The sequence below is a fragment of the Delphinus delphis genome, chromosome 7 (genome assembly GCF_949987515.2).
Source record: "Delphinus delphis chromosome 7, mDelDel1.2, whole genome shotgun sequence".
Classification (NCBI taxonomy): Eukaryota; Metazoa; Chordata; class Mammalia; order Artiodactyla; family Delphinidae; genus Delphinus; species Delphinus delphis.
In genome coordinates this window covers 61,200,096-61,227,989 of record NC_082689.1, presented here as the reverse complement: position 1 = coordinate 61,227,989, position 27,894 = coordinate 61,200,096, and the positions used below count along the sequence as shown (strand labels likewise).

The following is a 27,894-nucleotide window of genomic DNA, read 5'->3' as shown; positions in this document are numbered from 1 at the left end:
GATCCCACATGCCACGGAGCGGCTGGGCCCGTGAGCCATGGCCGCTGAGCCTGTGTGTCCGGAGTCTGTGCTCCGCAACGGGAGAGGCCACAACAGTGAGAGGCCCGCATACCACAAAAAAACAAAACAAAACAAAACAAACAAACAAACAAAAACCAGGGGTAGGAGGGGAGACCCTGCAGGAATGCATAAATATCAGTTTGAGAGAACAGAAATAAAAAAATGGGTATAGAGTGTCATCATAAAACCAAAACTAGAATATGTAACTTTAAAACATCAGGAAAAACTCCATTTGTCCAATGGAAAGCAACGAGTAGAAGGGAATAAAAGTCAAGTCCGATTAGAAGATATCAGCCAATAGATGGCAGAACCAAGTCAGAAAATAAAAATAATTATAATGGACTAAACCCACCATTTAAGAGATAAAAATGCTCATATTCCATCAAAAAAAGTTGACATATTGTCTACAAGAAACACACTTAAAAACAATAAAAATTAAAGAATAGAAAAACATATACCTAACATGAACCAAAAGAAAGTTGAGGATAGTATTCTTAAGATTTGAAAAAAACAAGTATTTAAAAAAAAATTATATAGTCATGAAACGAAAAGAAGATATATGCATGTAAAAATATAGCCTCAAAATACATCAAGCAAAAACTGATAAACTACAAGCTGAAATGCATAAAGCTGAAATTTATACATCAATAATCACAGTTAAATACAATTAGGAGCTATTAGACATGAAATGTTTATAAAACAGGGCACATTTCAGGATTGATGCCATATGAACTATATTTTGAAAATGTAATGCAATAAATTATAAGTCTGTAACAAAAGAATAGCTCAAAATAACTAATAATCTAAGAGGAAGGAATATACAAATGTTTATAGTAGCTTTATCTGTAATTCTTAAAATATTGAAAGTAACCTAAATGTTCCTTATCTAGAAGAAATGGATTAAAAAGAACTGCGGTATACTTTTACACACTACTATATAAAAAATAGATAATCAACAAGGACCTACTGTATAGCACAGGAAACTGTACTCCATATCTTATAACAACATATAATAGAAAAGAATCTAAAAAAGAATATATTATACATATATATGTATATATAACTGAATCTGCTGTACATCTGAAACACAACATTGTAAGTCAACTATATTTCAGTAAAAATTTTTTTAAAAATTGTATATTTTATACAATAGGATACTATTAAATAATAAAAAGTAACTATTGGTAACATTACAACAACATGAATGAATCTCAAAGAAATGCATTAAGCTAACTTATAAAAAGTCAGACTCAAAAGGCTACATATTTACAATACTTACCCCATTTATATGACATGCTTGCAAAGGCAAAACTATAAAAACAGAAAACAGATCAGTGGTTGCCAGAGGCAACCTAAAGGGGTAGAGTGCAAAAGGACACCGGGGAGTATTTTGGGAACTATTTTATATCTTAATTGTGGTGGGAGTTACACAATTGTATACATTCACAAAACTTATAGCAGAACTATATGATAAAAAGGGGTGAATTTTACCCTATGTAAATTATACATAACTTAATAAAAACCATGGGGGGTCTCTCATAACCAAACACTTAAAATCTATACATTTTATCGTATGTCAATTCTGTCTTTATATAAATAAATAAATAATCTGATTCATTCAACTCAATAGCTGGAAGAACAGCCACGAAGCAAATCCAAAGTAACAAGTAAATTATGATGATAGAAATCAATGGGGGAAAAAAAAGTGAAATAGATTAAAACTAATATCTGTTTCTTTGATTAGTCAGAGCTCTGGCAAGAATGAACAGAAAAGGAGAACTGAAAGAATAAATGGAAATGAAATAACAAAGGAGATTTTTTAAAGTGTTATAACCATACACTAATAAGTTTGAAAAGCTTAATTGAAATAGATTAATAAACTAAGTAATATTAAAGAAATTTAAATGGTAGTGAAAGACCTTCCTTGCAAAAAACCCCAGGCCAAGACAGTTTTACAGGTAAATGTCTACTCATCTTCCCATGAACATTTTGTACCACATACAGGATGTTGAAAAAACTGAAAATAGTGAAAGAAGCAGCAGTTCATTTTATGGGGCTAGCTAGTGTGACACTATTTTATAAAACAGACAAGGTAGAGTGATGAAAACGTTCTGTACCTTAAAAGGAACATGGATTACTACGAGTGTACACATTTGTCAAAACTCACTAAATTATTACTCTTCAGGTCTGTGCATCTATTTCTCTTATAAGCATATATGTAAAAATCCTAACTAAAATAGTTAATCATGTATTAAATCCAAAAGTATTTTTTAATATTTATTTATCTTTATTCTTTTGGCTCTGTCGGGACATCGTTGCAGTGCATGGGCTTCTCTCTAGTTGTGGCGTGAGGGTTTTCTCTCTCTAGTTGTGGCGTGCATGCTCCAGAGCGCATGGGCTCTGTAGTTTGTGGCATGCAGGCTCTCTCACTGAGGCGCGTGAGCTCAGTAGTTGTGGCGTGCAGACTTATTTGTCCCACAGCATGTGGGATCTTAGATCCCTGACCAGAGATCGAACCTGCGTCCCCTACACTGGAAGGCAGATTCTCTACCACTGGACCACCAGGGAAGTACCCTAATAAAGTATTTTTTAAAATAGTGTATCAGGGACTTCCCTGGTGGCACAGTGGGTTAAGAATCTGCCTGCCAATGCAGGGGACGTGGGTTCGAGCCCTGGTCCAGGAAGATCCCACATGCCGCAGAGCAACTAAGCCCATGCACCACAACTACTGAGCCTGTGCTCTAGAGCCCACGAGCCACAACTACTGAGCCCACATGCCACAACTACTGAAGCCTGCACGCCTGGAGCCCATGCTCCACAACAAGAGAAGCCACCACAGTGAAAAGCCCGCACGCTGCAATGAAGAGTAGCCCCTGCTCGTCACAACTAGAGAAAAGCCCATGTGCAGCAACGAAGACCCAACACAGCCAAAAATGAATAAATAAATAAAATAGTGTATCATAACCAAGTAGGGTTTATCACAGCAATGCAAACTTCAACTTTTTTTAAAATTTGTTATACTTATTATTTTTAAAACAAACAGAAACTTAACTAACCAGTAACAGAAAAGTTCTTCTGTAATTTGGTCATGGTTATATACACAAAACCTGTAACAAACACAACACTTAATGGAGAAACTTTAGATGATTCCTTCTCAACAAGACATAGTACTGAAGCTCATGACCAATATAAAAAAAAAAAAAAATTGGGGGAAGATAACTATTTGTCTTAGAGAAACCTAGAGAATCAACAGAGTAGTACAACCAATAAGAGACCAAAAGCAAGACTGCTACATACAAGACCAGCCTATAAAAATTTTAAAAAATTCTAGGTCAGCAATAGCCAACTAGAAAATATAACAGAAAATACTTCAGCCACAAAAACTTTAAAGTATCCAGGAATAAGCCCCCAAAATTCATAAAAACTAGCCAAGAATTCTTAAGACCTCTACAGAGAGAACTGAACAAATGGAAAGACATTTCATGTACTTGGATGGGACAACCTAATCTTATAGATTTCAGTACTCCCAAAATTAATCTATAAATTCAATGCATTCAGAATAAAAATTCCATTTGAATCTTTTAAGGAAAAAGATACAAATAAGTTATTACAGAAGAATAATCCCCAAATGCTAACAAGCAAATAAAGAGATGCTCAAATTTTATATGAGGGAATAAAGATCCATAAATAATTAGGTCAACCTTACAAAAGAAGATTAAAGGAGAGACTTGCTCTACCATATAAAGGAGACATACCAAAATACAACTGTATTCTTTTTTATGTGATACTGGCACAAGAACACAGAGAGACCACCAGAACATTAGAGAAATCTCAGACACAGATTGGTATATACACATGGCAACTTAATATATGATACAGGTGCCAGCACAAGTCAGTGGGAAAATATGGATAATTTAAGAAGCATTGTGGAGAAAACTGGTTTACTACATGGAGAAAAATAAAACTCGATCTCTATCAATACTATGTAAAAGATAAGGCCTTGGACTAAAGAGTAAATATAAAAGTAAAACTGTACAATTAATAAAAGGAGCTGTAGAATATCCTTGTGCCTCAGGGGTGGGGAAGAAGTATTTAACTTTTAGAATACCATCAGATTCCACTGGACCCAATTTTAGTTTTTTAGCTTCTTTTTCAAGTAATTCTGTTTATAATAATTAATATTTCAGGACTTTTATTCTTTCTTAGAGATAATCCATAGAATAAAACTAAGATTTATTTTTAATAGAATAAAACACATTCTAGCTTGCAATTAATTACCAGATGTCCACTGGCCTTTCATCAATCTACAATACATTATGGGATCTTACTGATCTTACTTTTCCTATATTTTGTTATTACACCATCCTAGGAACTCATCATTACTTATCACTGTTCATCAATTATTCCCAACTATGCTAATACAAAGAAAAACCACTAAAATAAAAAGAAAATGGAAGAATGATGGTATGATAGGCAAAATATTGGCCTCCCAGTGATGTCCATGCCCTAAACAGCAGAATCTGTGAATGTTATTTTACATGGCAAAAGGGCCTTGCAGATGTGATTAAGGATAAGAAATTTGAGTTGGGGAAATTATACCAGGTTATCCAAATTGGGGTGGGCCCAATCTAATCACATGAGTACTTAAAATAGGCTATGGTCCAAAACATGTGACTGCCAAAGAACCGTAAGAGAGATACAACATTGCTGCCTTTGAAGATGGAGGAAGGAAACCACCACCCAAGGAATGCAGGCAGCCTCTCAAAGCTGGAAAAGGCAAGGCAAAAAGATCCTTCCCTAGCGCCCCCAGAAAGGAATGCAGCCTTGCAGACACCCTTGATTTTAGCCCAATGAGAGCGGTGTCAGACTTCTGATGCTACAGAACCGTAAGATAATAAACCTGTACTGTTTTGAGCAACTTAGTGATAATTTATTATAGTAGAAATAGAAAAACAACACAGATTTAATGACCTAAAAGGACGATGCAATAGTCAAATAAATTATGATCTTTTAGTTGTCTTCTTGCCTTGCCCAAAGTACCACATCATCTTTCAAAAATGTATAAATGACTAAGAAACCATCTTTGGAGTCTGATTTTAGCTTTCATTGACTCCAGCTGAGAATTAAGAAATTTTCATTTTCCACTTAAGATAATCAAGAGAAGAAAATGACAGAAAACAATTTATAATTATTAGACAAATCAGAAAATAAATACAAAGAGATAACAGCACCTAAAACTGATGATGGTGACACTGACTATATAAATGAAATCTGAGTCTTCAAATGACAGTATCCTAGATGAATGTTCTCAAACTCAAGAATCAATGAATTGGACAATATATTTCTAAGGGGAAAAAAAAAGGGAAACATGGTATTCTCATCAGTTAAGTCGTTCAACTGAAGGACTTCACCATACAATATTCTGCAACAAGAACTTGGACCATTTCATTATGCTCAAAGGACACATAACAATATCCTTCATCTTTTATGATGTTTGTGCACCAAGATTTACTTGATACAAAGTGATTTTTCAGTATGTTTCAATTCATATTAAAATTTCTAATAAAGTTGTTTTTCATTATAGTTTTATTCTTATTGTTGTAAATTAGTAAAATAACAAAATATAAACATAGCAAAAAGGTCTATTTGACCCAGATGGTTAATGGTGACGACTATTTTCCTTAGGTACAGACCATAAAGCAAAAAAATTGGTGAGTCTGAATACAACAAAATTAAATACTTCTGTACAATGATGGATACCATGAACAAAGTTAACAGACACGACAAAATGGCAGAAGTTATTTGCACTGTATGTAATCAATATGGAATAAATATGTAGAATATACAAGGAACATGGGAAAATCAGTTTGAAAAAGAAAGTAATTCTGACAGAAAAACACGCAAAGAACTGGAACAATTTATAAGACTCCCAAAAAGCTAACAAGCATTGAAGAAATGCTCAAAATAATTGGTGGTACAAGTAAGACAAAGATACATTATTTTGTACCAACTGGACTATCAAAAATGAGGAATCTGGATGATGCCAAGTGTTTCTGGGATATGGAGATATAGAAACAGTTGTATAAAACTAATCTGTTAAGAGTGCAGGTTAGTTTTATTAGTTTTATACAACTGTTCTGAATAGCAATCTTGCGCTGTTTATTCAATTTAAATCTATACATACCTTATGCCTTATCAATTCTGCTCTTGGGAATATATTCTAAACAAATGCTCACAAAGTTCCATAAGGGAACAATTACAAGAAATTCACTGCAGTGTGAGGTAGTGGGGAGTTGGAGACAACCTGATATCTACCACTGGAAGGCCCAACAGATACACTATTAATTTTATGCAGCAGTGAGCAGCAGTGGATTAGTGTACAGATAGGAACACACAGTAGAAACATGGGTGATGAGGCAAGGAAGAAGCAAAAACAAAGGACAGGAGAGGTAAAAATTATGTAAATGGGAGAAAGGCAGTACAATCTACCAAGCTCCTTTTTACCCCTGAAACCTATAACCTATTATGCTATAACATAATACCCCAAAATATATTATGCTATACTAGAAATCAGGTATAAAAACACTGGATGTTTTTCTACACATTATAAAAATTATAGTAAGTATAATTTGCTGTTAAGTACGTATGTAGGGATCCTTTACAAAATATATTTTATATCATTTAATACAAGGAAAAAATGTCAAATAAAGATTACAATTTTACTCACTTTAGCTCCAACACTGCAACTGCCCGTGCTCCCAGTGCTCCCACTTGCAACTCCTGTGAATCTAGCTTCCAATAATTCTTGCCTTCTTGGATCCAGACTATGAAGCTCATCCATTGCACCTATTAAGATAAAAAAAAAAACAAAAGTACATGCACATACATATATATGTATTTATATACACACATCACAAAATATGTGTATGTAATTAGTTCAGATGTAAATATAAACTTAGTGAACTCTAAAAACAAATGAAAGTAAGGACTTAAAGATTTTTATAATGTCCACACTTATTTATCAAAATAATCTATGGTGATGGTGGATTTCCAATACTTTTTTTTTTTTTTGCGGTACGCAGGCCTCTCACTGTTGTGGCCTCTCCCGTTGTGGAGCACAGGCTCCAGACGTGCAGGTTCAGCGGCCATGGCTCACGGGCCTAGCCGCTCCGCGGCATGTGGGATATTCCCGGACCGGGGCACGAACCCATGTCCCCTGCATCGGCAGGCGGACTCTCAACCACTGCGCCACCAGGGAAGCCCCTCCAATACTTTTGACTGCAATCTACATTAAGACATATATTTCCACCCAAATCAGTACACACATACATACATATATTAAAAGTTCCACAAATATTTCTTACAGTATGCAGTATACTCCAATATTTTCTAGTCTATTCTAGTCCATTAAAAAGGAAAAACACTGATTGTGAGCTATTAAACGGATTTCATGAGCCATTAATGGACCCAGGTCCATAGCCTGAAAAATACCACTTCTCATAATGCAATCTCCCTATTCTAAGCTGATACAGAATTTTGGCACTAAGTGGTATTATTGCTTATTTTGCTTATATATACTTTATCTAACTAATTTTAAACTGGGAAGATTCTTATTACTGTCACATGCCCATAATTTTTTGTACAATTGATAGTTTTCAGTTTCTATCAGACAGACAAAAAACACACACAAATATTAAGCAGATAACTGAGGTAACATCTATTATTAAACAATAACCCTGAAGATTAAGGGGGAAAAATGAGTGCCCTCCTGTAAGTGCTACTATGCAAACTAAAGCACCACAAATTCTAGTTAAAGTTCAATTAAACTCTTAAAAATTATTTTATCCATGTCTGCTAATTCTCTACTGATAAAACCTTAGAACTGACATAAATAATTGGTTCTCAAAGGGAATAGGGAGGATATTATCAGAATTCAGAATCACATGGGGAGCATTTATAAATTACACTAGACCACTTCCATGTACCCTGACATTCCTCTCCTAAAGGTTAAGAGCTATTCCTATAGATCTTACCCTTTAAAGTTCCCTTCATTACCTTCCATCTTCATCTGGATAGAGGACTACATGGATAATGGCCATGCTTCCATGTTTATTAGCATTCCTGTACCTGCATATATCTTCCCTGGCCATTCCTCATTCTTCCATCTTAGACAAAAAGGTAGCTTCCTTCAAAAAACTAAAGCCTACGGTTCTTGCTTTTGATCCCATTCCTTCTTGATATTCAAGGAATCTTGCATTTGCATGTAACACCCCCCTCTCTCTTGCATCTTGTCCCTCCCTGCCTCCTTCTGCCTTGTTTATGTCTTTGAAAAGGAAAAAACAAAAACAAAAGAACTTTTGCTTGAATTTCATGCTATTAATATTATCATTTAATCCTTTCCTTGAACTAGTGATTTATAGCCCTATCCTCCTTAAGTCCCTGAAATCTGGTTTCTATTATAAGTATACTCCTGACAATGTACTTTCAAGTATCACCATGACTTCCAATTTTTTTCTGATTCTGCTATTACATCAGAAACAGTCATTGTCAGATGATAGATAGATAGATAAGAAGAGCATTTGCTCCAAGGCTCTGATTTTTTTTTCCATTTTCTTCCTAATGTTTGACAAGCAGAAGTGTCTAATTTTGGTGAAGTGAAAATTATCTAATTTTTCTATTTACAGTTATTATTTATCTATTCTTTCCAAGAAAACTTTGCATGTCCCAAAGTAAAAAACATAGTGGATTTAACCAAGATGGCAGAGTAGAAGGACGTGCTCTGTGAGAACACCAGAATCACAACTAGCTGCTGGACAATCATCAACAGGAAGACACTGGAACTCACCAAAAAAGATACCCCACATCCAAAGACAAAGGAGAAGCCACAATGAGATGGTAGGAGGGGCGCAATCACAGTAAAATCAAATCCCATAACTGCTGGGTGGGTGACTCACAGACTGGAGAACACTTATACCACAGAAGTCCACCTACTGGAGTGAAGGTTCTGAGCGCCACATCAGGCTTCCCAACCTGGGGGTCTGGCAATGGGAGGAGGAATTCCTAGAGAATCAGACTTTGAAAGCTAGTGAGAATTGATTGCAGGACTTCAACAGGACTGGGGTAAACAGAGACTCCACTCTTGGGGGACACACACAAAGTAGTTTGCATATCAGGACCCAGGGGAAAGAGCAGTGACCCCTGGGGAGACTGAACCAGACCTACCTGCCAGTGTTGGAGGGTCTCCTGCAGAGGTGGGGGGATGGCTCTGTTTCACCGTGGGGACAAGGACACTGGCAGCAGAAGTTCTCGGAATTACTCGTTGGCGTGAGCCCTCCCACAGTCTGTCATTAGCCCCACCAAAGAGCCCAGGTAGCCTCCAGTGTTGGGTTGCCTCAGGCCAAACAACCAACAGGGAGGGAACCCAGCCCCACCCATCAGCAGTCAAGCGGATTAAAGTTTTACTGAGCTCTGCCCACCAGAGCAACAGCCAGCTCTACCCACCACCAGTCCCTCCCATCAAGCCTCTTAGATAGCCTCATCCACCAGAGGGCAGACAGTAGAAGAAGAACTACAATCCTGCAGCCTGTGGAACAAAAATCACATTCACAAAAAGATAGAAAAGATGAAAAGGCAGAGGGCTATGTACCAGATGAAGAAACAAGATAAAACCCCAGAAAAACAACTAAATGAAGTGGAGACAGGCAAACCTCCAGAAAACGAATTCAGAATAATGATAGCGAAGATGATCCAGAACCTCGGAAAAAGAATGGAGGCAAAGATCAAGGAGGCGCAAGAAATGTTTTACAAAAACCTAGAAGAATTAAAGAACAAGCAAACAGAGATAAACATTACAATAAATGAAATGAAAACTACACTAGAAGGAATCAATATGAGAATAACTGAGGCAGAAGAATGGATAAGTGACCTGGAAGACAGTATGGTGGAATTCACTGCTGCAGAATAGACTAAAGAAAAAAGAATGAAAAGAAATGAAGACAGCCTAAGAGACCTCTGGGTCAACATTAAACTCAACAACATTCGCATTATAGGGGTCCCAGAGGAGAAGAGAGAGAAAAAGGACCTGAGAAAATATTTGAAGAGATTATACTCGAAAACTTCCCTAACATGGGAAAGGAAATAGCCACCCAAGTCCAAAAAATACAGCGAGTCCCATACAGGATAAACCAAGGAGAAACACGCCAAGACACATAGTAATCAAATTGGCAAAAATGAAAGACAAAGAAAAATTATTGAAAGCAGCAAGGGAAAAATAACAAATAACACACAAGGGAACTCCCATAAGGTTAACAGCTGATTTCTCAGCAGAAACTCTACAAGCCAGAAGGGAGTGGCATGATATACTTAAAGTGATGAAAGGGAAAAAACTACAACCAAGATTACTCTACCCGGCAAGGATCTCATTCAGATTCAATGGAGATATCAAAAGCTTTACAGACAAGCAAAAGCTAAGAGAATTCAGCACCACCAAACCAGCTCTACAACAAATGCTAAAGGAATTTCCCTAAGTAGGAAACATAAGAGAAGAAAAGGACCTACAAAAAAGAACCCAAGGGCTTCCACGGTGGCGAAGTGGTTGAGAGTCCGCCTGCCGATGCAGGAGACACGGGTTCGTGCCCTGGTCTGAAAAGATCCCACGTACCCTGGTCCGGGAAGATCCCACATGCTGTGGAGTGGCTGGGCCCGTGAGCCATGGTCGCTGAGCCTGTGCGTCCAGAGCCTGTGCTCCACAACGGGAGAGGCCACGACAGTGAGAGGCCCGCATATCGTAAAAAAAGAAACCAAAAAAAACATGAACCCAAAACAATAAAGAAAATGGTCATAGGAACATACAGATCGATAATTACCTTAAATGTGAATGGATTAAATGCTCCAACCAAAAGACACAGGCTTGCTGAATGGATACAAAAACAAGACCCATATATATGCTGTCTGCAAGAGACCCACTTCAAACCTAGGGACACATACAGACTGAAAGTGAGGGGATGGAAAAAGATATTCCATGCAAATGGAAAACAAAAGAAAGCTGGAGTAGCAATACTTGTATCAGATAAAATAGACGTTAAAATAAAGAATGTTACAAGAGACAAGGAAGGACACTACATAACGATCAAGGGATCAATCCAAGAAAAAGATATAACAATCATAAATATATATGCACCCAACATAGGAGCACCTCAATATATAAGGCAACTGCTAACAGCTATAAAAGAGTAAATCGACAGTAACACAATAATAGTGGGGGACTTTAACACCTCACTTACACCAATGGACAGATCATCCAAAATGCAAATAAATAAGGAAACACAAACTTTAAATGACACAAGAGACCAAATAGATTTAATGGATATTTATAGGACATTCCATCCAAAAACAGATTACACTTTCTTCTCAATTGCGCATGGAACATTCTCAAGGATAGATCACATCTTGGGTCACAAATCAAGCCTCAGTAAATTTAAGAAAACTGAAATCATATCAAGCATCTTTTCTGACCACAACGCTATGAGATTAGAAATGAATTACAGGGAAAAAAACGTAAAAACCACAAACACATGGAGGCTAAACAATACGTTACTAAATAACGAAGAGGTCACTGAAGAAATCAAAGAGGCAATCAAAAAATACCTAGAGACAAATGACAATGAAAACACGACGATCCAAAACCTATGGGATGCAGCAAAAGCAGTTCTAAGAGGGAAGTTTACAGCTGTACAAGCCTACCTCAAGAAATAAGAAAAATCTCAAGTAAACAATCTAACCTTACACCTAAAGGAACTAGAGAAAGAAGAATAAACAAAACCCAAGGTTAGCAGAAGAAAAGAAATCATAAAGATCAGAGCAGAAATAAATGAAATAGAAACAAAGAAAACAGGAAAGATCAATAAAACTAAAAGCTGGTTCTTTGAGAAGATAAACAAAATTGATAAACCATTAGCCAGACTCATCAAGAAAAAGAGGGAGAGGACTCAAATCAATAGAATTAGAAATGAAAAAGGAGAAGTTACAAAACACACTGCAGAAATATAAAGCATCCTAAGAGACTACTACAAGCAACTCTATGCCAATAAAATGGACAACCTGGAAGAAATGGACAAATTCTTAGAAAGGTATAACCTTCCAAGACTGAACCAGGAAGAAACAGAAAATATGAACAGACCAATCACAAGTAATGAAATTGAAACTCTGATTAAAAATCTTCCAACAGGGCTTCCCTGGTGGCGCAGTGGTTGACAGTCCGCCTCCCGATGCAGGGGACACGGGTTCGTGCCCCGGTCCAGGAAGATCCCACATGCCATGGAGCGGCTGGGCCCGTGAGCCATGGCAGCTGAGTCTGTGCTTCCAGAGCCTATGCTCCACAACGGGAGAGGCCACAACAATGAGAGGCCCGTGTACTGCAAAAAAAAAAAAAAAAGAAAAGAAATCTTCCAACAAACAGAAGTCCAGGACCCAGACAGCTTCACAGGTGAATTCTATCAAACATTTAGAGATGAGCTAACACCCATCCTTCTCAAACTCTTCCAAAAACTTGCAGAGGAAGGAACACTCCCAAACTCATGCTATGAGGCCACCATCACCCTGATCCCAAAACCAGACAAACATACTACAAAAAAAGAAAATTACAGACCAATATCCCTGATGAATATAGATGCAAAAATCCTCAACAAAATACTAGCAAAAAGAATCCAACAACACATTAAAAGGATCATACACCATGATCAAGTGGGATTTATCCCAGGAATGCCAGGATTCTTCAATATATGCAAATCAATCAATGTGATACACCATATTAACAAACTGAAGAAGAAAAACCACATGATCATCTCAACAGATGCAGAAAAAGCTTTTGACAAAATTCAACACCCATTTATGATAAAAACTCTCCAGAAAGTGGGCATAGAGGGAACCTACCTCAACATACTAAAGGGCATATATGACAAACCCACAGCAAACATCATTCTCAATGGTGAAAAATTAAAAGCATGTCCTCTAAGATCAGGAACGAGATAAGGATGTCCACTCTCACCACTATTATTCAACATAGTTTTAGAAGTCCTAGTCACAGCAATCAGAGAAGAAAAAGAAATAAAAGGAATGCAAATTGGAAAAGAAGAAGTAAAACTGTCACTGCAGATGACATGATACTATACATAGAGAATCCTAAAAATGCCACCAGAAAACTACTAGAGGTAATCAATGAATTTGGTAAAATTGCAGGGCACAAAATTAATGCACAAAAATCTCTTGCATTCCTATACACTAATAACGAAAGATCTGAAAGAGAAATTAAGGAAACAGTGCCATTTACCATTGCAACAAAAAGAATAAAATACCTAGGAATAAACCTACCTAGGAAGACAAAAGACCTGTATGCAGAAAACTATAAGACACGGATGAAAGAAATTAAAGATGATACCAACAGGGCTTCCCTGGTGGCGCAGTGGCTGAGAGTCCGCCTGCTGATGCAGGGGACGCGGGTTTGTGCCCCAGTCTGGGAAGATCCCACATGCCGTGGAGCGGCTGTGCCCGTGAGCCATGGCCGCTAAGCCTGCGCGTCCGGAGCCTGTGCTCCGCAACGGGAGAGGCCACAACAGTGAGAGGCCCATGTACCGCAAAAAAAAAAAAAAAAAAGATGATACCAACAGATGGAGAGATATACCATGTTCTTGGATTGGAAGAATCAATATTGTGAAAATGACTATACTACCCAAAGCAATCTACAGATTCAATGCAATCCCTATCAAATTACCAACGGCATTTTTTACGGAACTAGAACAAATCATCTTAAAATTTGTATGGAGACACAAAAGACCCTGAATAGCCAAAGCAGTCTTGAGGGAAAAAAATGGAGCTAGAGGAATCAGACTCCCTGACTTCAGACTATACTACAAAGCTACAGTAATCAAGACAATGTGGTACTGGCACAAAAACAGTAACATAGATCAATGGAACAAGATAGAAAGCCCAGAGATAAACCCACACACCTATGGTCAACTAATCTATGACAAAGGAGGCAAAGATATACAATGGAGAAAAGACAGTCTCTTCAATAAGTGGTGCTGGGAAAACTGGACAGCTACATGTAAAAGAATGAAATTAGTACATTCCCTAACACCATACACAAAAACAAACTCAAAATGGATTAGAGACCTAAATGTAAGACTGAACACTATAAAATTCTTAGAGGAAAACATAGGAAGAACACTCTTTGACATAAATCACAGCAAGATCTTTTATGATCCACCTCCTTGAGTAATGGAAATAAAAACAAAAATAAACAAATGCTACCTAATGAAACTCAAAAGCTTTTGCACAGCAAAGGAAACCATAAACAAGACGAAAAGACAACCCTCGGAATGGGAGAAAATATTTGCAAATGAATCAACAGACAAAGGATTAATCTCCAAAATATATAAACAGCTCATGTGGCTCAATATTAAAGAAACAAACAACCCAATCCAAAAATGGGCAGAAGACCTAAATAAATGTTTCTCCAAAGAAGACATACAGATAGCCAAAAAGCACATGAAAAGCTGTTCAACATCACTAATTATTAGAGAAATGCAAATCAAAACTACCATGAGGTATCACCTCACACCAGTTAGAATGAGCATCATCAGAAAATCTACAAACAACAAATGCTGGAGAGGGTGTGGAGAAAAGGGAACCCTTGTGCACTGTTGGTGGGAATGTAAATTGTTACAGACACTATGGAGAACAGTATGGAGGTTCCTTAAAAAATGAAAAATAGGGCTTCCCTGGTGGCACAGTGGTTGAGAGTCCGCCTGCCAATGCAGGGGACACGGGTTCCTGCCCCGGTCCAGGAAGATCCCACATGCCGCAGAGCAGCTTGGCCCGTGAGCCATGGCCACTGAGCCTGCGCGTCTGGAGCCTGTGCTCTGCAGCGAGAGAGGCCACAGCAGTGAGAGACCCGCATACAGGAAAAAAAAAAACGAAAGATAGAATTACCATATGATCCAGCAATCCCACTACTGGGCATATACCCAGAGAAAACCATAATCCAAAAAGACACATGCACCCCAATATTCACTGTCGCACTATTCACAATAGCCAGGTCAGGGAAGCAACCTAAATGCCCATCGACAGACGAACGGATAAAGAAGATGTGGTACATATATACAATGGAATATTACTCAGCCATAAAAAGGAATGAAATTGGGTCATTTGTTGAGACGTGGATGTATCTAGAGACTGTCATACAGAGTGAAGTAAGTCAGAAAGAGAGAAACAAATATTGTATATTAACGCATGTATGTGGAACCTAGAAAAGTAGTACAGATGAACCGGTTTGCAGGGTAGAAATTGAGACACAGATGTAGAGAACAAACGTATGGACACCAAGGGGGGAAAACCGCAGTGGGATGGGGATGGTGGTGTGCCGAACTGGGCGATTGGGATTGACATGTATACACTGATGTGTATAAAATTGATGACTAATAAGAACCTGCAGTATAAAACAAACAAACAAACAAAAAAACAATACTAAACTTTCTTTGGGTTATTTGTATGGAAATATGTTAATATAATGTTTCAGACATTACATGAAATTTCTAAAACTCTTATATGTTCTGGTATAATGTTATAAATCATAATTCTAGTTATTACTTTAAAATGTATATCTCAGAAATAACTAAAAAAAAAAAAAACCATAGTAATCTTTGTAAGTTTTTTTTTCTTTTTCTTTTTTTTTTTTTGTGGTACGCAGGCCTCTCACTGTTGTGGCCTCTCCCGTTGCGGAGCACAGGCTCCGGACGCACAGGCTCAGCAGCCATGGCTCACAGGCCCAGCCGCTCCACGGCATGTGGGATCTTCCCAGACCTGGGCACGAACCCATGTCCCCTGCATCAGCAGGCGGACTCCCAACCACTGCGCCACCAGGGAAGCCCAATCTTTGTAAGTTTTATGTTTTTCTGCTTAGGTACATGATTTATCCTAAATTAATATTTGCATATGGTATGAGGGCAAGGATTTTTTCCCATGTGGTTTTCCTGTTTTATTAACCACCATTCATTGAAAAACAAAAACAGCAAAATTCTGCATCCACCAATAAATAGCCTTGGTGGCTTTGTCAAAAGTCAAAACATATATATATGGTCTAGTATAAAGACAGACATATAAACCAATGGGATAAAATAGAGAGCCCAGAAATAAGAGCACCAAGACCATTCTATGTGGAAAAAAGCTTTTTCAACAAATGGTATTTGAAAAATTGGATAGCCACATGCAAAAATGTTAAGTTGAACCCTTACCTTAACACCGAATACAAAAATTAACTCAAAATGGATCAAATACTTAAACATAAAGACCTAAAGCTGATATCCTTAATATCATTAATCATTAGGGAAATGCACATTAAAACCACAATGAGATACCACTTCACACCCATTAGGATGGCTATTATCAAAAAACAGACAATAACAAGTGTTAGCAAGGATATCGAGAAGTTTGAACCCTTGTGTGTTGGTGGTGGGAATGTAAACTGCTGCAGTCACTGTGGAAAACAGTATGGCAGTTCCTCAGAAAATTAAACATAGAATTATTACATTATCCAGAAACTTCCATCTCTGAGTGTGTGTATGTGGGTGTGCTTCACCCACAAAGGAAGTGAAAGCAAAGACTCAAATAGATATTTGTACATCCATGTTGATAGCATTATTCCCAATAGCCAAAAGGAAAGAGCACCCTAAGTGTCCACCAATGAATGAATGGATGAATAAATTAAATGTAGTATATACATAAAATGGAAAGGAAATTTTGACTAGAACGTAGATGAACTTTGAAGACATTATGCTAAGTGAAATATGCAAGACACAGAAGGACAAATACTGTATGAACCCTTGTGTGTTGGTGGTGGAAATGTAAACTGGTGCTGTCACTGTGGAAAATAGCATGGCTATTATACTAGAGTCCTAAAGTAGTCAAATTCACAGAGACAGAAAGTAGAATCATGGATACCAAGGGCTGAGGGACATGGTGGAATAGGGAGTTAGTGTTTAATGGGTACAGAGATTTGCTTGGGAAGATAAAGTTCTGGAGATATGGTGGTGATGGCAGTAGGACCGTCAGAATGTACTTAATGCCACTGAACCATACATCTAAAAATGGTTAAAATGGTAAATTTTATTTATGTATATTTTACCACAATTCTTAAAAAATAATTTTTAAAAAAGAAAACGATAAATTTAATCAAAAATTTGAATTTGCTAGTTCAAAAAACACGGTTATAAAAATGAAAAGGCATGCAGGAGACTGAGAGAAAATGTTTACAAAACATGTATATGCTATATATACTATGTCCACTCTTTGGCTTGGAAACTGGTTGCTGGCCCAATAGAATTTAGCAGGAAAGACGAGGACATTAGTCCCCACATTGACTTGCACCAGCTAACAATGTGGTATTTTGTTTCCCATAGTTTTTGTTTCTTAGATGTATAGCTTCTTCTCCTCCATGAGGTCCCAGAGGAAGTTGTACATTCAAGGGAAAACAAAACAATTAGCTTCTAACTGAAAACCCTTACTAGGGTTTCCAACTCCACTGTGGTCCTTAACACCTTCTAAGAAGTTTTTGTGATATTTTAAAGAGTCAGTATATCCAAAAGACCCTGGTATAACTCCTGGCACATAACAGATGCTTAACAAATATTAGCATACCTGTCTAAAAATCTACCTAACCTTAAATACTAGAGCCTTGCTTCTCAAAATGCAGTCCACTGACAGCAGCATCTGTTATCACCTCAGATGCTTTTAAGAAAAGCAAAATCTTGGGTTCCACTCCAGACCTACCAAATCAGAATCCACATTTTAACAAGAGCCTCAGAAAATTAGGTACATTCAAGTTTGAGAAGCACTGCTATAGAACAGAGGACACCACAAACTTTGGAAAGAGCCTAATCATAAATATTTTAGTCTCTGTAGGCCACTGGGCATAATCATGTAGATGTTTATATAACAAGAGAGAAAAGCTTCGCACAAACATTTTGTTGACAAAATTTAATGATGTAATGGGACTTCCCTGGTGGCGCAGTGGTTAAGAACCCGCCTGCCAATACAGGGGACACAGGTTCGATCCCTGGTCTGGGAAGATCCCACATACCGCGGAGCAACTAAGCCCATGCGCCACAACTACTGAGCCTGTGCTCTAGAGCCCATGAGCCACAACTACTGAGCCCGTGTGCCTAGAGCCCATGCTCCACAAGAGAAGCCACCGCAATGAGAAGCCCGCGCATCGCAACAAAGAGTAGCCCTCGCTCGCCGCAACTAGAGAAAGCCGTGCGCAGCAACGAAGACCCAATGCAGCCAAAAATAAAATTAATTAATTTAAAAAAAAAAAAAAGAAATGGCAGTGAGCTGCCCAAAAGCCATTCTATGTTAAAAAAAAAAATTATAAAAGACACTATAAAGACCATACCATCCTTAAAGAATACCCCATCTCAAAATACAACCACCTGTCTCCTAATTATGCTACTATTCTTACTGCACTGCTCCCCAAAATCTACTGTAAACCCAAAACTTCACATAAAACATATAACAAGAGATGTCACTACTCAAATTAGAGATCAATCACATTCTATTTAATGAAGAACAATTTTAGGGAAATCAACATAAATAAAACCACAATTTGACCCATTAGAGCAGTCTGTCATGGCCCCTTCTAATAACTTTTTTTCCCTCTTTCTCTTCTTCTCTTTCACACACACACTCACAAACTCACTCAATAAATGTTAATTATTATACAAGTATGGCCTCCCAAGGTGGTCAGTCTAAAAAAGGACACATGTATTTGGACATATTAGCAGCTCTGGTTGGTCAACATTACTTTATAGTTATAGCACCTTTTTTATGACAATGAATCAATTTTTCATTATTTCATTTTTAAAGTACCTTAAGTCTTCATCTTCCTTAGCAGAGAGTCAAAACAAAATAAAAATATCTAGAAAGCATGTTTTCAAAAGGTTAAAACCAGAATACCAGTTACCAAAAAGAAATGAGTTTGTTCAATAAGACCTTTCTAATATTAGATTCAACTGCTACTCAGCCATTACTTCATTTTTTTTAGATTTAAAACTTCCTTTACTCTGAAAATATTTTAATTCATTCCAGGTTTTAATTGTTACTTTTCATATTACATATGATAAGCTGATTTATACAGAACAGTAAAGTCTTTCTTCAATTAATACTTTTCACATTATGCCTGACAAGGCAGAGATTAAAAACAGAAATACCATAATAAAGTTAGAAATTATTTCAACAAGATAAAATATTCCATTTAAATCATTCCTTTTCATTAGTTTTTAAAATGCACTTGAAAGTATAGGAAACTAAAAGAATTCAACAAGTTTACACTGTTTAACACTCCAGAATTATTTGTGACTCGTCTTTAAACATCCACTCTAACATGGTTAATAAATAGAACATATCTATGTTCATATACAGTATTTTCTATACTTAGTGGATATACTTATTATTTTTGTTGACTACATTGCATTTCATCATTTATTCCACTGTCTGATCTCCTATTTAAAACCAAATGTTCTAATTTTTTGGCAGTTAAATGAACATGTTAAATGACCTATCACAAGAGCAGTCCAAATTCCAATTTCTAAAATACTACCTAAAACAATGCATTATAATAAAGAAGGATAAAATATTCTAAATGTTTATACATTTCCTAATATACTTTCTCCCCTAGGAATCCAATAAAAATACCACTCACATTTTTTATAATTATTTAAAATATTAACATTTGGACATTTAATTCACTTAAAATTTAACTGTACATATCTAGGATTTTTTCCAAAGGGAAATATCATACAATTTCTCACAAATTTAACCTTTCCCTACTGATCTGAAATACATCTCTAGTCATGTGTCACATTCTGATATAAACATAGGTGTGTTTCTATATTTAATTCTGTTTCACTAAACTATTTCTGAACCATATATATCTCCATTCTATCTAACTACACATACAAATATTTATGTATTGTACACATACATATTTCACCTAGAATGACTGAAAAGAGTATGTATAAAAAGCCAAGTTTCTGAATCTATTCTACTGATACACATTCAGTTACATAAGCCTGTGGTAAAGAGAAAACAGGTCTGATCTAGAATCACTCCAAGTCAGATTAATACCTCACCTTATCTTTAAGATAAGTCATTTTAAACACTTTAATTATAACCCTTCCAGCAAAGGATTCAGACAACCTGAGACCGAATTTTCATATAATGATATGCAGCTTGCCCCAGAGGTGAGGCATAGAGTTCTCGTTTATGCTTCTCTATACTGTCATAACCTTGGAGCATGAGAATAATTTAATTTCAATTTTATTCTTATAAATAAAAAATGTCTTGACAGCTACTTTTTCTTTCATCAAAAATAAAACACACACACAGATAGATAAGTTGTGTCAATATGGCCAAGTTCCTTAACCTCTCCATGTTTCAGCTTCCTTATGTATAAAATGGAGATAATAAAAGTATGTACCTTATAGTTGTTAGAGTAAAATAAGTTAATATGAAGAGTTCTGAACTATATCTGTCACTTAGTAGTCAATAAATGTGACCATATATGTATGCTAAAATGCAAGTGCCCAATAAACATTGGCATGTATAATATATATAATATAAGCTCTCTTGCAGCTTTCTCCCTGAAGCTAGAAGTTCCTGGTAGGTAGAATAGCATATACTTCAATGCCTCATTTCTTTAATGTATTAATAACATGACTAACTCCTCTTCCTCTAGCTTATAATAATTTACCTTAAAAAGCAATCATACACATATACACATATATGTATCACACATACATATATGTATACACACATACATATGTGTATGTATACATACATATTTATCTTAATACTAGGCTATTTTTCTATTTCAACATATAGTTCTCATTTTAAAGATAAGGAAATTGAGACACTGAGAGGTTATGTCACAATGCCTTTTGTTAGAACTTATATCCACTCAACTAAGCACCCTTGTCCCAAAGGAATGGTCCAAAAGAAGGGTGTAAGAGTGTGTGTGGGTGTGTGTGTGAAAGACAAAGAGTGCCTGCCAAGAGAGCACGTGACTGCACACCACACGAGAGCCTGCCGAGAGAGCACATGACTGCACACGTAAGAAGGCATGTTCTCCAGGAAAGCTCCAAACAGGACTTTGGTAAAACCTCCTCACTATTAGGAAGTCAGCTGGTATCCTGTCACTAACCAAAGTGCTAATTACTTAAGAATCTTTTCTAGTTTCATGCCTTTTCTCATTACTAATACAAAACATACATGTATTATAACAATAATAAACAATACAAAAATAGAAAAGTGAAAAATCCGAATACTTCCCTGTCTCCCAAAATCCCACTCCTCACAGGTAACCATTTAACATGCCTTAAAAAGCACAGCGATGATTTACTGCCCACAGTACTCCTTCTTGGTCTATTCTTCTATCCCAATCGTGCAAGGTAAAAGAAGGGCTACAGAAGTTTGAGAGTTCATTTGCAACAGGGAAGGAAATCTCTGACCAGGAAGTAAGTTGCATGTACTACATGTAAGAAGTCCAACTTGAGCACTATCTACCTATTAAAATACTATCTAAAACAATGCATTATAATAAACAAGGATAAAATATTCTAAATGTTTATACAGTGATTTCAACGTAAGTATCATTTCACCAACACTGGCTCTATCATGGCTTCAACAAGACTCCTGAAATGAATTTCTTCGGACATTTATTGTAGCAATATAACTTTAGGGCTAAGGTGGGCTCTGCTGCAAGACTGAGTTCAAATCCCAGCTCTGCCACTTAAAGACCTCCTCATCCATAAATTTCTGGTAATAACAAATTCTAGCTCACAGGATTGTTAGGTGAATTAAATGAGGTAATATTTGTAAGCCCTTAGCAGGTTCCTGGAATATACAGCCTCATTAATTTTTGCTTACTCTTACTAAGTGCCAGAAAAATAAGCAACTTACCCAAAATTGCACACCAAACAAGTGATGTGAGGAGAGAAAGCAACAAAAAATTATCAGGAGACAGGAGAGCAAGCCAATTTACCCACTTACTTTTCAATTTCTCTAGCCTAAGCCTTCATATAAAGAAGAAATATATATTTCTTTCAATTAACAGATCTACAAAATTTCCAGCAAAACAGACTACTCTGTTTAGGAACCCTACCTGCTCTAAGTGCATAAACATGTTCAACACAAATTAGACTGCTCGATGAAAATAAAAATAATCTTTAACCATCACTCTTAACTCTGAATTGATGTAAAACTCCAGAGTGCCAAAGTTTAGGATCCAGATACATAAATTAGCACATAAGCCCACTGAGATCATAATGTTCCTCTAGAAAGACACATTTCCCAATGAGCAAATACCCAAAAAACAAAAAAAGTTTAATTTTAGTAATAACTTCTATTACCTACAACCTTAACAGAAACACCAACCTGTAACTTGAGATAAATATATAACACAAACTAAGTAAACCAATTTGAACAAAGGATGAAATATTATAATTTTTAACAGGTTCAACTGTATGAAGTTACAGGTATTCAACCATTTTTAATCTATAAAATAGGTTCAGATGGTTCAACCCAATACTCAATGGCCTACGGTATAATCAATCCCCTAGTGCCTTTACAAATGATTATGACTGCCATTTTTTACGGTGTTCAGTGATTCAAAGAAATTGTGGGTCACATCATTCTCATACATCTTTATTAGTGTTTAAATCCCAAAACTGCCAAAACAGAGTGACAGATGCAGTCTTACTAAGTGCATGGCTTATAAGGTTGGCCCTCAAATTTTCACCGTAGTCTCTAGCAAACCTATACAATCATTTAAAAAGTCTGACTTGGGGTTTCCCTGGTGGCGCAGTGGTTGAGAGTCCGCCTGCCGATGCAGGGGACACGGGTTCGTGCCCCGGTCCGGGAGGATCCCACATGCTGCGGAGCGCCTGGGCCCGTGAGCCATGGCCGCTGGGCCTGTGCGTCCGGAGCCTGTGCTCCTCAACAGGAGAGGTCACAACTGTGAGAGGCCCGTGTACCACACACACAAAAAAAAGTCTGACTTATATACAAAGTTTTCTTTCAATTATAGAAATTTTCCAACATTTCTTTCCCAATGCCAATTTATTTGCCTTATGTAAAAAGGGACATGTATTTTTATAAAATTGTGACGATAAGGAAGCAATTTGAAGTCTTTTCCTTTTTTACCCTTGGTCACGAACCCAAAATTGCCAACAGTACAGAAAAATGCAAAAAACTAGAACCTAAAATAATCCCACCCATTGTCTACTACCCAAAGATAACTAAAGTTAACATTTAGGTTTATTTTCTTCCAGTCTTTTTTCTGTATACTTTTTACTCAGCAATTAAGATTTCACTTTATAGTAGCTCCCGGCATTCAAAGATGTTTCCACATTTCTAATTTCAACCATCTGCAAAAGACTCTGAAAGTTGATGACATAAAAACTGCTGAAGTGATACGAAATGAGAGAAACTTATAACACAACCTCCATCCATCCAATTCTCAGTTCGGGTTTGTTTTTCCTTGTCTGTAGTCATATATCCGGAAACTCTCACAGTTACTCCAACCCCCCTCGAAAAACATTTTTTTGGGAAAAATGTTCCCCCCAAATAAATGCAATTAATAATATTAATGATAAAAATGACAGCAGCAGTTATTTGCCATAAAAAGCAAGCTTCAGGGGACTTCTCTGGTGGTCCAGTGGGTAAGACTCTGGGCTCCCAATGCAGGGGGCCCGGGTTTGATCCCTGGTCAGGGAACTAGATCCTGCGTGCATGCCTCAACTAAGAGTCCACATGCTGCAACAGCATGAATGAATGAATGAATGAATATTAAAAAAACAAGCTTCAGATAAATTACAAACTTATGTATTTATATAATACATTCACTGCATGTTAATGTTACTATCCTAATAATATAATGCAGTGTACATGTTTAATAAAGTTTATTTAAATTTCTTTACAAATAACTCCAACTTTTGTGTTAAAGTTGATGAGTATTGAAGCTGTGTGATGGGTACATTAGGGTTCACTGCAATATGCACTCTACTTCAATAAATTAAATTTTTTTCCCATAATAAAAAGTTAACTTCTTACATTTTCCCACATTTTTGTGAGGAAATTTGTGTTTTAAGGGCATTTGCCAATTTCAGAACTAGAAAGTTGTCTGGCATCCATTACTACTGTCAAGATCCTACACTACTTACTGCTTTCTACCCTATGTTCTTCCAATTATACAAAAGCAATTTTCCACATTATTATGTTTTCATGAACATTATTTTCATGGCTACCTAACATTCCATTAAATGGATATACATTAATATGTTTAATTATTCCCCTACCATTGGGGATTCAAGTGGTTTCTAATTTCTTGCTATTAAAAACAGTGCTGCAGCAAAACTGTCCTACCTAAAATGCTTTATTTGAATGTAGGGTTATTTCCTTAAAACAATGACTCCCAAAGCATGATAAGAAAGACGACTGTAAATATTTACTATCCCTCCCCAGACTCACCTCAGCAATCTCCATCCAGAGTCATTAGGTAACTGTGCAGGAAAGGGTTAACACAGTAGACCTGAGGATGCTATCTTTAGAAAGGCCTCCCAGCAAAGAAATCCCCACCTTTCCGTAAAGATAAGGTGGCTCACAGTGCCTAGGTTATACAAACAATGTAGTATAACTAGGAAGAAGATGCCCCAGTAAAAACCTTGAATGCAGAGTCTCTAGTGGACTTCCCTGGACACACACATTGCACACAAGTTGCTAAATTTCACTGCCGGGGGAAGTGTGTGCACTCCCTGTGCCCCCTCTTGTGAGGGAGAGAACATAAGGAAGCCTAAATATGGATCCCTCCAGGCTCTCCCTACGCTTTTTTCCCTTATGATCCGGCTGTTCATCTTTACTATGTCACCATAATACATCTCAACCATGAATACAACTATATGCTGAGCCCACTAGTCTTTACAGCAAAACTGACACAGTATCTGAAGCCCACAGACCACTCTAAGATACCATGTTCAGAGCTCTAGGCAAGAACTGGTGATTACTCTGCTTTCTGAGGTTATGGAGAACCCCCTATGTAAGTTAATTTTACATACCTCCTTCCCATGCCAAGACAGGTGAATGCTTCTTAGTTTTGAAACTCCTTGGCAGACACAGTCATTCTGAGTCTGCAACTGTATCAATGAGCTGGCTTATCTCCTCCTCTCACAAGAATGTAAGCCCCAAAAGAAAAGGAATTTGGGGGTTGGGGCGGTGTATTTGTTCACTGAAATATCCAGGTGCCTAAAAGAATGCCCAACACATAGAAGACTCTCAATAAGTATTTGTTTAACGAATAAATGGATATTCTCGGGTATCCTAACCCCAAATTCTCAAAATGAAGAAACCTACTAAGGGCTTCCCTGGTGGCGCAGTGGTTGAGAGTCCACCTGCCGAGGCAGGGGATACGGGTTCGTGCCCTGGTCCAGGAAGATCCCACATGCCGCAGAGTGGCTAGGCCCGTGAGTCATGGCCGCTGAGCCTGCGCATCCAGAGCCTATGCTCCGCGAGGAGAGAGGCCACACAGTGAGAGGCCCGCTTACCGTAAAAAAAAAAAACCTACTAGGGGCTTCCCTGGTGGCGCAGTGGTTAAGAATCCGCCTGCCAATGCAGGGGACCCAGGTTCGAGCCCTGGTCCAGGAAGATCCCACATGCCACGGAGCAACCAAGCCCGTGCGCCACAACTACTGAGCCTGGGCTCTAGAGCCCGCGAGCCACAACTACTGGAGTCTGCATGCCTAGAGCCCAAGCTCTACAACAAGAGAAGCCACCTCAATGAGAAGCCTGCACACTGCAAAAAAGAATAGCTCCCACTCTCAGCAACTAGAGAAAGCCCGCGCTCTGCAACGAAGACCCAACGCAGCCACAAATAAATAAATAAATAGAATAGAATAGAATAGAATATATGTTACTTACAAGAGACTTACAACTTTTATAAACAAAAGTTGAAAGTAAAAGAATGCAGACAGCTATACCGTGCAAACACTTAGCATCTGAAAGCTAGTGTTATCTGTCTTAACACTAGATAAAGTACATTCTAAGGCAAAATGCTTTACTAGAGGGACATATCATGATAATAAAAGGCTTGATTCAGTAGGCAGACACAAAAATTCTTAATAGGTAAGCACTATAACATATTTGAAATGTATAAGGCAAAGAGGACAGAAACTATACAAAGAAACAGACAAATCTGTAATTGTTTTCGGACATTTTAACAAATCTTCCTCTGAATAAGAGCAAATAAACGAAAAAAGTAATGATAACAATTTAAAAAAGAAACAAACTTGATATAACTGATATACCTATTACACCACATCTAACAACTGTACCCAACAAAAAACTTTTTTGTTCTATACAAGGAATATTTACCAAGACAGACTGTATGTTGGGTCATAAAGCAAGTCTCAAATTTTAAAGCTGAAATTTTATATCTTTAGTTCTTATTATGGTACAGCTAAGTTAGAAATTAGTAACAAAAAGCCATTTAGAAATACCTTATGTTTAAAAATTAAGCAGTATACTTCTGAATAATCTATAGTTCGATGAACAAAGCCAGAAGTTGGTTCTATGAAAAGACTTATGAACTGGTAAGATGGGTCAAGAAAAGAGACAAGACACAGACAGTGACTATCTGGAATGAAAAAGAGGACACCACTATAGACCCTAGATATAGAAAGTTCACAAGGGAATATTTACAATTTTATGCAGACACATTTGAGATTTTGGAGAGATTCCTAGAAGATACAATTTACCAAAACTGATATGAAAATTAAAACTCTAAAGAGTATTGTGACATTATAGAAATTGAAGCCATTACTTAAAACTTTACAGAGAAAACTCCAGGACTAGAAAGCTTCAGTGAATTCTACCAATTATTTAAAGATGCTGGACTTCCCTCGTGGTGCAGTGGTTAAGAATCTGCCTGCCAATGCAGGGGACACAGGTTCACGCCCTGGTCCGGGAGGATCCCACATGCCGCGGAGCAACTATGAGCTCCCATGTGCCACAACTACTGAGCCTGTGCTCTAGAGTCCATGAGCCACAACTACTGAGCCCATGTGCCACAATTACTGAAGCCCGCACGCCTAGAGTCCAAGCTCCACAATGGGAGAGGCCACCACAGTGAGAGGCCCGCATGCTGTGGCGAAGAGTGGCCCCCGCTAGCCACAGCTAGGGAGGGCCCACGCGCAGCAACGAAGACATAACGCGGCCAAATAAATAAATAAATAAAATAAAAAATAGATGCTGTAACACCCTTCTTACATAAATTCTTTGAGAAAAACGGTAAAAGAAAAAGTATTTCCCAACTCATTTTTTGAAGTCAATGTTACCTTGATAAAAAACCTAAACTTTTTAGAAATGAAGATTAAGCCTGAATGAACCGAAGAGAAAATACATACAACAGATAACGCTTTAAGAGAACAAAAGGGTAAAAAGGAGGAACAGTTTTGAAATCAAAACAAATGAAGAGATTAAAAGGATGAGAGAAAGTAACCACTTAATGACATAACAAGGATCCAACATTCAGAAAACAGAAGTCTTTAAAATGCACTACCATAAGAGAATAAACAGTAAAAACTGTAATTCAAGAAAACTTTCTTGAAAATTAAAAAAAAAATTGAAACTACTGACTGAAGGAGCATCATGTATACTTAAGAATTCAGCCCAGTAGGCCAACAACTAATTCTTCAAAGGCAACACTTTATGCTAGAAGAAAACAGAATAACG

General features: G+C 37.2%; 1 protein-coding gene across 1 annotated transcript in view; it reads right to left on the bottom strand.

Annotated features, from left to right (window-relative positions):
- The window catches only part of TLK1 (tousled like kinase 1), a 155,283-nt gene that overhangs the window by 103,308 nt on the left and 24,081 nt on the right, over positions 1-27,894 (bottom strand). Inside the window, exon 2 of the mRNA XM_060016602.1 lies at positions 6,788-6,906. Coding sequence (XP_059872585.1) covers positions 6,788-6,906 — 119 coding nt within the window. The remainder of the gene's footprint in view (positions 1-6,787; positions 6,907-27,894) is intronic.